The sequence below is a fragment of the Labrus bergylta genome, chromosome 2 (genome assembly GCF_963930695.1).
Source record: "Labrus bergylta chromosome 2, fLabBer1.1, whole genome shotgun sequence".
NCBI lineage: Eukaryota > Metazoa > Chordata > Actinopteri > Labriformes > Labridae > Labrus > Labrus bergylta.
This window is the reverse complement of record NC_089196.1, coordinates 9,451,188-9,465,641: the sequence shown is the minus strand read 5'-3', so window position 1 is coordinate 9,465,641 and position 14,454 is coordinate 9,451,188. Positions and strand designations below refer to the sequence as shown.

Below are 14,454 nucleotides of genomic sequence, written 5' to 3'. Positions count from 1 at the left end.
TTGGATTGAAAATCTCGGAAAAACCTCCAAAAAATGTAAATAGATGACTAGATCTCACAGTTAAAATCTCAGATTACAGGAAACAGCTTGATGTGTACACTAATGCTATTCCAAGTATTATTCAGAACAAATATACATGATTAAAATAAACAAGTGACATCTTATTAAATACATTTGTTCTCTTTACCAAACCCACAGTGTATCCTGTAGATGCTCACCTAAACAAGCTGCTTCATCCCAGTTTCATGTCTGTTTTATTTGGAATATCAATTGAAATCTTGAACGTCTTAATCAGTGACCTAAAATACCCCCCATGTTCATATTTTAAGGACATTCACCATCTCTCTATGCCTCTGAAGTTTTCTTTGATCTCATTCAAAGACAGAGAGGAAGTTGCCCTCTGGGGACTTCCCTCCATGTTCTTCACTAATCTTGTTCGGTTGATTATACAGAAGTCAAGCGCTTTGTGCAAACTGCTCATTAGTCCTGGAGTTAACAGCAGCCTCTTTCTCTTTTCTGTTTTCGTGTAAACAAACTGAAACTGCGCATGTTTAGAGTGTTAAAGGACAATATTTATTCTGCCTGATAAGCTCAGGACCGTAGAAAGTACTTGGAGGGATTCATTCTTGAAGGCCAACCAAAAGAACTGTATTTCCTTAAACATGACAGTAAAGAAACAATGCAATATTTATAGACTTCAATTTGTTTATTTTTGAATTACATTGCTGAATAATTCTGTTCAATACAAAATACAAGATATAAATTAAAAACAAATAAAAAAGGTTACATTGTGTTGGGGGAAAAAAGTGTGTTCTTGAAATCATAATGAAAACAAATGTTTCAGTCATCACACACTGGGGTCGTGATAAATACAGTTTAATGAGTTAAGGTTTCACGTTTCAACTTCAAGAAGGCACTTCACTAAGGTTACTGGTGGACAGTTGTTACGTGAAGTGAGGAATTTCATTCAATAAATCGGAAAATATTTCTTCAGATCGAAAACAAATAGAGAACAAGGACGTGGTAGTGTTGTAGTCAAGAACACACTAACCGAGACCAAGACATTACCCGAGACCAGAGTGCGCCGAGACAAGACCAAGACATTAAGGGAACGAGACTTGGTCAACACCAAGATCAAGACAGGGCCAGACCGAGACAAGACCAAGACCATAAATATCACAGAAAATCAACTTGTGTTCAGGGGGCGTGTTACTAGTAACTAACTATCTAACTAGAAATTAATTTAAATAATTTTTTGCCTTAGGAAGAAGTGTTTTTCTTCTAATTACAGTAATGACATGAGAAAGAAGCCTATCAGTGGTGGTCTTGACCGGTCTTAAAATCTGGAATCTGAGTCGAGATCAAGTAAAAATGCTTTCAATTCCAAGACCTTTAAATAGTTGTCTCGAGGCCGGTCTGATTTTGAGTATTCCTAGTACGTGGAACTTTTATCTGTTCTATTTCAAAATGTCTCCTGAGTTGTAGCAGTTTTACATTCAATTCACGTGAGTTACAGTAAATATACAAAATGAGGAGAAGACATATAGCGCATACGCTTAAACATGTAAACACACATTTTACAATGATTCAATAAATCCTTTAGTAATTGCACAATATATTTTCAATATTAAAGCTGCGTTTCAGCATTTTGGGAAAGCTTTCAAACAAGAGTAAGACGCAAAGATGATACTTCCCTCATGAGGCTGCCGCTTTGCCGAGAAATAACCTGTTGTGTTATTGATACTTTTGGAAAGAGCCGATGAGCTTTCTCTCATTCCAGTCTTTGTACTAAGCTTAGCTAAGCTACCTGGCTGCTGCTGGTGACAGCTTTACATCTACATCAAACATGAGAGTCAATTTTCTTATCTAACGTTTGGCAAGAAGTTAAATAATCTCATATCCAAAATGTTAGAACTATTTCTTTAAATTCCTTGGCGCACTGCAGTGTGTACACCAGTGTATTAATTAAATTAGCTATCACTGTTCATTATATCACCACAAAGGGAAGGGGATGTCTTCTAATAAGACCCTCTACTCTAGCTGCAAAGACTCCCAAACAGTGTATCATGAGGTATGAGGTAAGTGGTGCATCACACTCACTATACTTATATTCATGTGCTCAGGAGATCCTCTCTGTAATGCTGTGGAATAGTGAATGACTTTTCAACCTATTACGAGGCCGTGTTATGCTCCATCACTGACTAACAGCTGACTGCTGTGAGGTTGTGAACCATGAACTCTGTCACTCAAAGGTTCCAACTATTATGATGAGTAAAAGGAGGAGACCTGCAGCCCCACACATGGCAAGGCGGACAAGTTTCTGTGAAAAAGAAAAAAAGAGAGGAGTCAGAGGTGCTGCATGACAAACACTTTCTACTATTTCACATGAAATCACAGGCTTGTATACATTACAATGAATGGATGCATTTTGTGTTTTAAGGAGCTGGAAGTAGTGGATGAAGTGTTACCTCACGCAGAAGTTCTCATACAGGGGGTTTGGTTAGTCCAACAGACAGGCCAACAATTAGTGCAATGACAGCAAGCAGGATCAACAGAGCAAAGGCAAGGATAATGTATTTCTGCCAAGTGAAGAAGAGGTTGTTATTCCAACTTCCAATGAAGTCTGTCAAAAAGGTTAAAACATTATAATATGGTCGCATGTGGACCTGAAGCTAACTGACATTATACACACAACAAAAATTAGAAAGGAGCACATACCCTCCGAGACTTTTTCTGGTACCTCAAGGCCTTTTTGGTTTCTTCCTTTGCACTACAAATATATTCAGCCGCATCAGAGACGTTCTTCTCTATGTTGTTTACCATTTCCCCCTGTAAACGTGTGAATCAGAGGGCTTTAGTTTCAAATAGTGGATTTTGTCTTTGAGTATTAGTAAAGAATAACAGTGGCTACATTCTGATTTACAAGTGAGGTGTGTCTCTAAGATGAAGCATAGACTCCGCCTTATAAGATTAAATAAGGTAGTTTGAAGAAAAAAATTGAGATAGAGCTGCTTTCCTTTTACGTTATCAACGTTTCACATTATATTTACCTGAGTTTCTACAAGCATAGCCATGTCCATGAACATTGCATGGAGCTCCTTGATGCTGGACTCCATACGCATGATGTCCTGGTGGCGTGACTCGATCTCATTCAGGGCCTGACGTGTGATCTGGGAATCAGAAATGATCTGAGGAGCAAAAAGGAAGGGAGAAAAAAAATGAAATATGTCATCCAGAAACAAGGTATTATTCCTCCCAGCTGTGAGTGAAATAAAGACCTGTCAGCGCTCTTCCCATACCCAAATGACCCACTCTTACCTCACCACTAGATGGCAGTATCAGCCGCTAGCCCTGCAATAAATATAAAGTATATGGTGTATACTGCAAAATAAAAAATGAGAGAACTTACATCAGAAGTGAAGATTGATGGGTTTCCACTTTCTAACATGTCCTCCACTTCTTCATTGGTGGTCACTTTTCCAGCTGGAATAATAAATATCAGGCAATGATTGATGAGAAAAATGCCCTCAGCTCCTGGTACAACTGAAAATGAATAATTACATTGATTTTTTTTTTTGTCAGTTAAAGTCAGGAAATATTCTAATTATTGGTGGATATACACTCAACAAGCCTTGAATTTTGTGAGTGTGCAAAAACACTGTACTTTGTTTTAGGAATTGTGTCCTTTCTCAGCAGAAATAAGACAAATATCATTGTTTACCTTTTTCCTTTACACTGTTATCAATTTATATTCTGAAAGTTCAATGAGTTCCCATAATTGATTTTTAAGCAACAGGCTGTTATTGAGTACCAGTAAGACTTCATCTAAAGATGGACCTGAATGCACATCCTCTAAATATATTGTCTTAATATAGTAGTTAATATATAGTCTTTCTTGTTGTTTTAGTTCAGCCACCAGAGAACAACACCGCTATACATCAAACAGAGTTATTTCTTATTTTATTTCTTGATTAATATTATTCTAAATTATCATTTGTATATATTTATATTTTTTTCATGCAAATATTGTTTTTCAGTCTTCAGAATGCTAAAGTGGGATAAATGCTCGTGATGCAGATATTGTAAAATCAAAGAGTAATCATGTTTAATAATGATCTCAATGTCAATAATAAAAATAATTGTGATGATGTTTTGCAGATCGAGCAGCCGTTCTTCACCCTGGTTTTAAAATCTTCAAAAACTAACACAATGTTCCAGTTGAAGGTGAGTCTGTAGCTCAGACTAATCTGAGGGAGCAAAAACATTCAAATCATATTTAGCAAAGACAGAGTGAATACATGGAATAACATACATGATGAGCCCATGAGACTCATTAAATATGAAAATGAGTGTATGATAACTGGCCTCGAGTGACGATTTAACACTAAAAGGCAGCGGCTATTGAAAGCTTGTTGGGAGAAAAGTGAGACCTGCCATTTTTAACATTACACCTCTTCTGACCTTTTTATTTTCCCTCTAGTCTAAACCTTTGATTCATCATCAGGCATCATCAGGCAGAAAACAACATTGAGAGCCTGTGTACTTAGATCTTGATGAATCATTGGCTTATGATTTATAAAAGCTGTTTACAATTAAGAGATTGATTATCCGGTGCACTCTGTTGTAATTACTCTGATCATCATTCTTGTAGCCTGCTCAAAAAAATCACAACTTTGAGGTTGGTAAGAAGAAACTCCTGAAAAAGTGAGTGCTTTAATAATGTCAAGAGTGACACCGACAGGTACGAATATTCATCTTGTTGCATTGGAAAAAGACACCCCTCCCACAATATCAGAGAAACTTGGAAGTCCTTGACTTTAGATGAGATCAGATTTGTTAACCATGGGTTTCATAACAGTTTCCATGAAGAATGGAAGAAGAATTTGTTTTTTTATGACATAACTTGTCTATCGTATTTCCTCTCGGTAATAATCACTTTTTGTCTTTTTTTTTTTGTGATTCTTTTATTTGTTTATCGTTTGATTCTATCTAATTTAATTCAGAGAGGAACACTCTTGTCATAAATTTAACCATTTCATTACAAAATGGACACACACTTTTGCTTGGTGTCAAAGGCTCTGCTCAACTGATGGTCCCTGGGTTAGCTGAGCAGCTAGGTTACCAGGTAGCACAGTGCTAAACCCCCCCAACAAGGGTAAACCAAAGGATTGAGGCGGAAAGGAGGCGGCTGGGTTGGTGGAGGGAGTGTGAGCAGCATTGTTGTAGCAGAGATCAGTGAGACAGAGGTTGTGTTTAAATGGACCGCCTTGATTTGAGAATAAGCTGTGATTGGTGTGTGAGTGAGTGAAACAATGATTCGATCGGATCGCTGTCATGTGATTTCTGCTGGGACGTATGACTTCCATGTCCTGCATCACCTAACGCAAAAGCTTAATTTATTTAAGAACAGGAACATTTTAATTATGATTTGACTGTTGCTCTGTTCTGAAAACAGGTTAAATAACTAGGAAAAAAAGGAATGATGCCTAGGATATCCCATGTACAAAATATACCGTTGTGTTGTTTAATCCCAGGATAATACATTTGTCTCATAAGAGTATTGAAACGGCCGTGTATAAAGCTTGCTCTGTTAGATGGAGAAGCCTCCTTGAAGCTCTATTGATGGATAGTCACCAAGGGGACACTGTTACATGCACGATCCAGACTTTCCCCTAAGCAGTGGTGGGAGATATATTGTATTGAATTTACACATTAAGAATTAGATCTGAACGTGATACTGAAATAACTAATGGAAGCGTTTAAAGTGTTACAGTAATGCACAAGAGGGGCTCCAAGTTAACAGTGTTAAATGTTGATAGCAAAAACTACAATTAAACTACAAATCACAATGCAAACCGCCGCTTGCAACGTATTTATCGGTTCACTGCTAATTTAAATAACTTCATGTTTAACTACAGTCAGTTCCTGCTGTGGTTTCCAGTTTATTTGTGGGTGAGGTTGTTACGCTGGTCTAAGATTAAAAGTGTCTAGAGGATCAGGAGAGGAACAAAGGAGCCCGGCAGCCCTCGTAGACAAACAGTTGCTGAAACTCTATAAACAGAAAGCTTTCTCTTCCTGAGGCTGTGCCTTCTGTTGTGCAAGCAGCACCCCAGAGAGACATGATCTGTGGGCAGGTGCTTACTGTAAGTGTCACACCTTTTCAGGAGATTATTCCTCAGGGAGGGCGCAGCCAAACACTGCAAAAACACGCCACCATCACAGCTTATCATGCACTTCGAGCAAACAGAGTATCACCTTCTGAATGATGTAGATTAAAAGGTGTAAGTCTGCATCAAAAGGCCGAGGTGACTTGTGTGGTGGCCGTGTCAAAGACAGGTGAACTACTGTTACACAGGCCGCTGAGCCCTCTGCCCGTTGCCCTGGCAACACAAACACAACAAGCCATCTCCAGTATCAGGCGACTCTTCCGTCTGCAGCACAAATAACTGGAGCCTCTCATTAATACTGCCCGCAGGGACTGTTGGAGTGAAGCCTATTTTTTACCTTTCTTTATAGTCTTGTGAAACTTAAATGTGCATAATATGAAACACCTGATACACCATGTCTTTACGTTTGTTTGTCAAACATGAGAGGATAGCTGAAGAAGATAAACAGGAATGCTGGGAACAGTGAGTGGAGTACACATGCTCTAAAGGCTTGTTGATGGGACTCGTACCTGCGACCAACATGTGTGGGACACGATAGCCTCTGGACATGGGGCACCTGCGATAACTACTAGGTTAAACTAGCGCCCACATATTCATCCCTTTAAATTTTGTAGTAGTGATTGGTTCCTGTATTCTTTCTTTACAACTTCTACTCATTAAGGTTTAATTCAAATTTGTAAGACAATGAAAATTATTGTTTGGATTCGATTAACTGTGACTTTGGTAAATACAAAAAAAAAACCCTGACATCTTAAAGGAAAAATACAACATACCATCCTGCTGCTGCCTGTTTATTAACAGTCAGGTTTATGTTCAGAGACACGGAGAGGAAACCAGTGTGGTCTGTTTCCTGGATCCTGTCCTGATAAAGCCTCAGGGTTTTGGTGGTCCACTCTTTTATCTCTAAATTCTAAACTCAAAATGTTTCCCATGCAACTAAATTCAATCCTTTGATGCATAAAAAAAAAGATCATACATATTGAAAAGAAAAAAAAACGTTTTCAAGCATCAAAGAATATGCAATACCCCTGGCCTTTACATGGTGTGAGGGGGTCTCCATCTTTTGTCACTTACTTATCTCCAGCTGTCTCTGGATTCTTCCTTTGCTTCTCTCCCGAAAGGACACTTGAGTCTCGTTGTACTGGGTCATGACCTCCACAAACTTCCTGGACAGCACTGTGTACTGAGGACAGATGACAACACAAGGACAGAGGATAAGAATGTACACAGTAACAACATGTGTGTGTGGGGTGTGGGGTACATTTAAATGTGTATTATTAAACGATGTTCAATAAAACATAATAAAAAGGAATGTCAATTTAAATGTGTATATTGCACTTTTCTACCGCTTGTTTTAGCTGTAGTCTATTCCAGTACATTTCTGCGGTGTGTTTTCTATGCTCATTGTGCAGATTTTAGTTTTCTCATATTCTTATCTTTATTTTTCTGGAATTCCTATTTTTTTTCCTTTGATATTGTAAATGTACTTTGGATTCAATGTGCCTGTATCTAGAATAGAATATGTAGAATATATATATATATTCTACTAATTATATATTCTATACATAACCCCTATTCTCCCTGCTGATGTTTGTGCACCATTGACAGATAAGTGGTGATAATCATCTATGTTTGAGTCGTAAGCAGTCCTTCATGTGTTTCCTAACCTGTGTTTTCTGGATCCTGAAGTCCACAGAGGATCTGTTAGCTGCATCATCTTTGGGCATACTTTGCTCCATGGCTTCATAGGGAGAAAAAGTCACGAATAAACATTACATAATAACATAATACAAAACAACACAAAAAGTGTGGCAATCAGGTTATGGCTGAACTCACATTTTAGTTTAGTCCGCACCACATTTGCGTTGCCTTTGATATTGTTGGTCAGTGAAACCAGTTGGTCCTTTGTTCCTTTACACACACACACACACACACACACACACACACACACACACACACACACACACACACACACAGGAAACATGTCAGACTTGATTTGCTGATGAGGAAAAATCATGTCATCCAGCTAATCACTGTGATTCTGTTTACAGCAAATATTGAATTTACACTGATTTCCTCTTGTAACTTGGCAACAATCCTGTGGCAATAAAGCATAAAGGCCACACATCACAAAACACAAGCCCTTTGTTTCCTTCCATGTATGCACTGTACTAAGTTACATTAAACATAATGACTGATGATGCCATGTCCCTGTAAACGGACTCTTTGTCTTGTACGATCATCAGGCCTCAGTTCCACACTGAAGAGAGCCAGGAACTGAGAACATTCAGTAATAACACTGTGCTGCAAGCACCTGAATAGTGTTTAATAATACTCTGAAACAAACTGGCTTAAGCTCACTATTTGGTGCCTCGAAACATCTCCAAATGACGGCATGTTTGAATCCCTGGTTGTTAAAAAGTTCCAAACAGAGACAAACTACAATGGCTTGTGAGTTTTGGGACCAAAAAAAACCCCAGTTTCCTTCAGAAGTTTCCTGCCAAGCAGCCATTCATTTACAATGAGAAGGAAAATATAACAAAGGAAGTGAGACGTTTGTTGTATTTTACTCTGCGCCTCTAAAGTCAAACCACAGCCAAGACAAAATTAACCCTTCAAACTACAGATATATAAACTCTGAACACCAAATCCTCCCAGGTCTCCATCTTAGTATTTTGTGAGCACACACTTACTGTCATCTGGGTTTGGTGCAGACAGGATCATGCTGTGCATCTTCCTCACCTCTTCCACTTGGTAGGAGATCTTATCAATGAGTCCTCGAACTTCTTCCACCTAATGCAACAATGAAACATCAATATCTGAATTCCCAACATGTATGCACATACTAGAAACTGTAGAAGTGGTACACACCCTTCTGAAAAAGTTCTCCATGAAGTCATCTCTGTCCACCACCACTGCAACATCCTCCTCCGCTTGTGTCCTACTCTGTGCGGATAAAAAAAAAAAGTACGCGTTTGGAGACTGTTTTTGTTCCACTTGTCAATGTGTAAATACTTAAAAGAGAAGACATAACACTTACAGCAGCTAATTCAGCCAGTCGGTCCTTCATCCCACCAATCGACTCTACTTCTGCCAAGATATTGTACTAGTAGTCTACACACGCCGGGTCATCCTGGCAGTCTCCGTGCGTAGAGTAACATTACGCCACCTTGCACTGTACGAGAGCTGGGATATAGTCTACACTACCCAGGCCTACAGTAACAGCGTTAATTCGACAGATATGGGGATAACGTTGTAACTGTTTCGAAAACTATATTTAAGCTACAGATGTAAAAAGGAAAAAGCTCCACAAAATAACACTATTTTCCTGGTATATTCACCGCAGGAGCGCCAACGACCTGTTGCTGATCCACAGTATCTCTTTCACCGGGATACGCCTTTTCTCCCACCCCACTCTATCCCTCCCTCCCTCCTTATTTTTTTTTCTCATCCTCAAGGGGGAGAAAACAGTCCTCCCTCAATTAAATTTCATCGGTCCACCACGATAAACAAACTGAATTAAGATAATCCTATTATATTTCTGGAAGGGAGGGGAAAGGAAATATTAGGCTGATATCAACTTCATTAAAGTGTAACATCGTGACACATGAGTCCTCTGTGGTTTGTTTTTTAAACAACAGTGATTATTGTCTATTTTATCAGACGATGAAGTTTAGTTTGATAGAAAACACCCTCATGCAGTTAGACGAGAAGGCTCGATAAATAATTGATGAGCAAGGCTGGGTGGCCTGTGAGAGAGTGGTTGTTTGTCCACACGGGGGCGATGTTTACCCGGACATGAGTGCAAGTTGACCTTGGCAGTTTCTGAAGCGAGCAGTGATACTTCTTCTAGTGACTCCCCCACCTGTGTGTGTACTCTCCAACCCATCAGAAAATTCCATTACATATACAAACACAAAAAAGACGAGTGACTCACATCTCAATTCATGACGTGTGATATTTCTTCATTTGCGCAGTGAGGTAGACTAAGTTGGGTTTTTTTAAATACATGTTTAAGTTAAATTAAACCCACTAAAATCTACCAAGTCAAGCATAAAAATTTATAATTTGTAAATTCTGTGTCTGTGTGCTTGTCGTTGGACCAACTCCTCCTCAGCAGCATCCCTCTCAGTTTTTGGTTGTGTTGTCCACTAGTAGAACGATTGATCATATCACATTTTCTGGACGTATATTTTTGTTCAAAAAAACAATACTTGGATCGCACCGTGCAGATCCTGATCTAATTAATTCCACGCGCAATCTCCAATTACGCACAAACAATGCCATTTACGCACAGCTGTAACGCCCATCTTTAGAAGATCCAGAAAATGACATCACGTTTTGCAATTCCCACGTTCAGTCCAACAAACCAGTCCGCCTCCACGTAGCTCCTCTACTCTCATCGCAGTTTCCAGATGCATGCAGAGGAACTCAGAGACACAAGTTGACCGTAGGAACACAGATCACGGATTACAGTTTTCTGAGTGGACGTGAATTTTGAGTTTTCAGATTTGTATTTTGTAAAGGCAATAAGGCACCTTCTTTAGTTTTTCTTTTGTTTCATGCCAAAGGAATACATTTTTTTAAATTATTTTTGTTCCAATATTTTTATTTTTATTGATCATTTTCTTTAAGGTTGGACACATGGACTGATCAGGAGTGTGCAAGTGCTGAAATAATGACTGACTTTTCCTGGCTTGATCTTTATTCCGGGATTTAACAGTTAAATGCTTTCTATGGTTTAATTTCCAAGAGCTATGGAATTTCCCTTGAAAGTTCACTTTTTAACTGCGTTTATTTCTTGTATTAAGGTAAGATGTCAAACGAAAGATAACTTTCTCCCTCATTACAGTCTGATCAACCTTTGCATAGCATTCTTTAAAAATACATTTGACTTCTTTTTTATTTTAGGTCTTTGCTCAGGTGGTTCAGGCTGGGAAGCATCCAGGTAGTTTGTGTGCTGCTTTTACACTACTAGTAGCAATCTGAAATAAGATTACATTGTACAGCTATTGGAGCAGTTAACCATCTGCTAACTTTTAAATCAGGGGATGTTATCAGAACATTTTCTCTTTTCATTGTCCGGAACAGTCTTAATAGCTTTTACGAGTATTAGTTTCATTATTATCACTCTTTTAATCCCCCTAAAAATCCCAAATGTATTGCTGGAAAATACTTGTAGTGTTCTTGACTGAGCATGATTGGGGGAAAACCCTTCTGGATGCTTGTTTACCCATGAACTCTCGCTGCAGGCCTGCAGGTGTTAGCCACAGCCTCACATTACTGGCCTCTTGATGCTGTGGACGGGATCCATGAACTGTGGGACCAGATTGGAAACAGACCAGGTTATGTTAACGGCAGTAACATAAGTATGTGCACACATTAAGTATTCTGCATTAGCTCACAGGAATGCACCAACTTAATACCTTTGTCTGATTGTTCTCTGCATGATCTCAAGCTGTTTCTCAGCACCATCAAACGTTCCTCATGCTTTTTTTTTTTTTAAATGTGTTGAGGTTTTCAAAGCTTTGTGAGATACAAAACAGAACATTCAGTATGTGAGAGAACTGCAGTATTTTAGATTTCTGTAATGCGGAGGTAATGTTCTGATAGCCTACATTTTTCACTCCTTACATTCCCTATCGGCCAGTGCTGAGTAACTCTCAGCATCATATGATTGCTTTTATTGTTTTCTGGCCTGTTTCAAGTTGCACAGAAAGAATGCTTACCTTAAAAAAACAAGCAGCAGCTAACTTGAAACATTTTGTATTTTGTAGATTCAACAGTTTTAATTATCTTGACTTCAAATACATAAGAAACACATTCATAGGCTATATCATGTGATGGGAAAAAAACATTGGTTTGATGACATTTTGCTAAGCTTAGTCTAAAGTTGAACTCAAAATTAGAGCTCTAGTACCACATAGTGTTTGTTTGCTTATGTCACCTGATATTTTGTCTAAAATGTACTCTTGTCTTGCTGCTCCAAAAGCAATAGATAGAGTTATTTTTTGGAGGAGGCTAATATATTGTGTTGTACTTTTGGTGCTTTGATTTGCATAGTAGCCAGTGCTTTATGCATTTTAGCATAAATCCCATTCATCTGTATTCATGCTACTCGAGAAAATTTAAGGGCTTGATCATTAAGCTGCAAGTACATTTCAATTTGTTAAGAAAACATTGAGTTTGCAGACGTTGTTATTAATAAACTGGTTATTGTAATTTAAAACGTGGTTAAAATGAAGAGGGATCAGGTATAGACTTGAAGATGATGTGTGGAGTCACTCTGACCTTAGGGAAATCCTCGCGTTAAGAGGAAAAAAGCTGAACCTCTGAGCGCTGCCATTGTGCACCCGGCATCACTCTGTCTCATACCTGCGCACCACGTCCCTCCTGTTGTCTCCTTTCACCTGTGTCCTTTTGTTATGTGTCTGTTTAGGTGTGAATCACTGTTTTTCTCCGCTGTCTTTGTCCAGCTCTCAGAATCCACAACCACACTGTGCTCCCTTCCTCCCATAACTCTTCTTATGTGTATACCAATGACTCTGCCTACACTAACATTTCTGCGACAGTAGGTGAGGATCACTTTCTGCTCTCTGAAATTCATCAGTGCATCACCCATTGCTCTCCCTTGTCCATTGCACACTTCTCAATCTGCTCATTCTTTTGTCCATGCTGCACAAGTTAAGACATTCTCTGCCTTTTAATAATGTGTTCATTAGTGAATACCAGGAATCATAAACATCAGACTTAATTCAATTGTTTAAAAGCCTTGTGTTATTTATTTTACAAGACACTAGACAAGTTGTAAAAGCCTTATGTTCATTAGTTACAAAGACAATTTGTGATTAATTGACTGTGAAGGGACTTTGCACAATTTGATTTATTACGTACACAGAGAACTTGATATTTTACACGTTTTGGCACTTGAGTGACCTTCTTGGCAAACAATCTCTGCTCATTATTTCAATTGGAATCATGACAGTGATTTGTGGTTTTCTGCAGATATTGTTGAAGGAATGGTCAACAAGGGCATCTTTCTGAATGGAGATAACGGTGGTACCTTTCTCCACTTTGGAAGCTACCAGAACTCTTGCATTAGTGACCCCACTTTGTGTGGTCCTGAGGGTAAGTGTGCGGCCATTTTAGCTTAACATAAATTGGAACGAGATCTTTCAGTGTTTTGTCTTGGTGGATACAAGGGGATTTTTCCTCATTCTCCAGGGATTACCTTCTCCTTTTTTTGGAAAAACCACGAGCAAGAGTCTCGTTTTGCTGTGGCCTCTGGAGGGAAAGTTATCTCCAATGGTTTCTCAGTCTACACCAATCCCTTTGGAGGATATGTGGAGTTTTACACTCGAGGAAACCATCACAGATGGAAGGCCAACATCAGAGTTCCAGGTATTGTGAATGAATTTGCCTTTATATTGAGAATGTTGGTTTAGTTTCCTATAATGAGGAATGTACTTTCTCCCTGGAAATGTGTATTTTTTTGTTATACTTAAGTTGTGAGTTATGTAGTCATGGTTTTGTTAAATGAAATCAGATGTAGGTACAGAGAGTTGATTTGGCAAGTCAGGGATAAAGTTCATCAAATCATTTGCTGTTTCACAAAACATACAATTATCACGGACATGTAATGCTACGCAGCCATTTCCCTCTTAAAAAACAATAATGTTTTGTGAAGACTAAATGTCAAGTTTACATGAAATTTGAAACTTGATACAAGTCAGACTGTGACTAATATTTTCTATTCGCCTCTGAGAATGAAAACTGTAACGAAATGAGATTAAAAGATTTTGTAAACTGTTTTGACAAAATGGGGAAAAAACAAATGAGGCTTACCGTTATGTGAAACTGTTACAGATCCGTATTTTGTTCTCAAATGACTTTTGTCATCTGTGTCTTTGCTGCACTAAGTGAGGGTTGTGTTCAAGGGCCGGCATAACTCAATTTGCATTGGAGTGTTCAGTCACAGAGGATCAAATGCGATCTGGTTTTCATAAAGAGTGAAGTTTCAGGACAATTTTCTCTCTGCTGCAAGTGTGAGAAAAAGCTTACAGCATGAAGGAGTAAACCCTGAGGTGCCTTATGATAAACATACATTTTAATAGAAGGCCAGAAATATTAACATTCTACATAAAGAAATCTCTATAAAATGAGGTAGCCTACAGGGGAGTTTCTGTCTTGATGGGTTTGGTCTTTGGCACGGATGGGTTATATTCTAAACACAAAAGAGAGGTGCTCTGGTTGTTTTGACATGTTTTCAGACAGTGGATGTTTACTC

At 38.6% G+C, this 14,454-nt stretch overlaps 2 protein-coding genes across 5 annotated transcripts in view; one reads left to right on the top strand and one right to left on the bottom strand.

The window, feature by feature from the left end:
- Positions 1-535: 535 nt before the first annotated feature.
- On the bottom strand, positions 536-9,562 carry stx2b (syntaxin 2b). 3 transcript variants are annotated; one of them, XR_010668803.1, is made up of 11 exons: positions 9,208-9,562; positions 9,039-9,113; positions 8,861-8,960; positions 8,004-8,078; positions 7,835-7,908; positions 7,242-7,350; positions 3,410-3,483; positions 3,051-3,188; positions 2,741-2,829; positions 2,469-2,579; positions 536-2,320 (listed from the first exon to the last, which is right to left on the bottom strand). XR_010668803.1 is itself a non-coding variant. In XM_020633015.3 (11 exons), exons 1-10 carry the CDS (start codon positions 9,235-9,237, stop codon positions 2,484-2,486), a joined length of 882 nt encoding a protein of 293 aa, XP_020488671.2. In that variant the 5' UTR covers positions 9,238-9,562; the 3' UTR covers positions 539-2,320; positions 2,469-2,483. The 3 variants fall into 3 exon arrangements, 2 of the variants coding, with proteins under 2 accessions (XP_020488671.2, XP_020488672.2); XM_020633015.3 differs by having other exon boundaries at positions 539-2,320; positions 2,719-2,829; XM_020633016.3 differs by lacking the exon at positions 2,469-2,579 and having other exon boundaries at positions 546-2,320; positions 2,719-2,829.
- A 976-nt stretch (positions 9,563-10,538) lies between these two features.
- adgrd1 (adhesion G protein-coupled receptor D1) overlaps positions 10,539-14,454 on the top strand; it is a 33,805-nt gene continuing 29,889 nt past the window's right edge. The window contains exons 1-6 of one of the 2 annotated variants that reach the window (XM_065964119.1): positions 10,539-10,978; positions 11,079-11,115; positions 11,420-11,536; positions 12,644-12,742; positions 13,173-13,295; positions 13,392-13,568. In XM_065964119.1, the coding sequence (XP_065820191.1) occupies positions 10,925-10,978; positions 11,079-11,115; positions 11,420-11,536; positions 12,644-12,742; positions 13,173-13,295; positions 13,392-13,568 (607 nt within the window). In that variant the 5' untranslated portion in view covers positions 10,539-10,924. The remainder of the gene's footprint in view (positions 10,979-11,078; positions 11,116-11,419; positions 11,537-12,643; positions 12,743-13,172; positions 13,296-13,391; positions 13,569-14,454) is intronic. The other variant, XM_020633036.3, reaches the window with a different exon arrangement.

What these genes read in the sequence shown, in the direction of transcription:
- stx2b (XM_020633015.3), bottom strand. Translation starts at nt 9,237, where the DNA reads ATGAAGGACCGACTGGCTGAATTAGCTGCT. An exon ending in GACTGGCTGAATTAGCTGCT is followed by an intron (nt 9,114 to 9,207) that starts GTAAGTGTTATG and finishes TTATCCGCACAG; the next exon opens with AGTAGGACACAAGCGGAGGA. An exon ending in ACCAGAAAAAGTCTCGGAGG is followed by an intron (nt 2,580 to 2,718) that starts GTATGTGCTCCT and finishes TTCACTTGGCAG; the next exon opens with AAATACATTATCCTTGCCTT.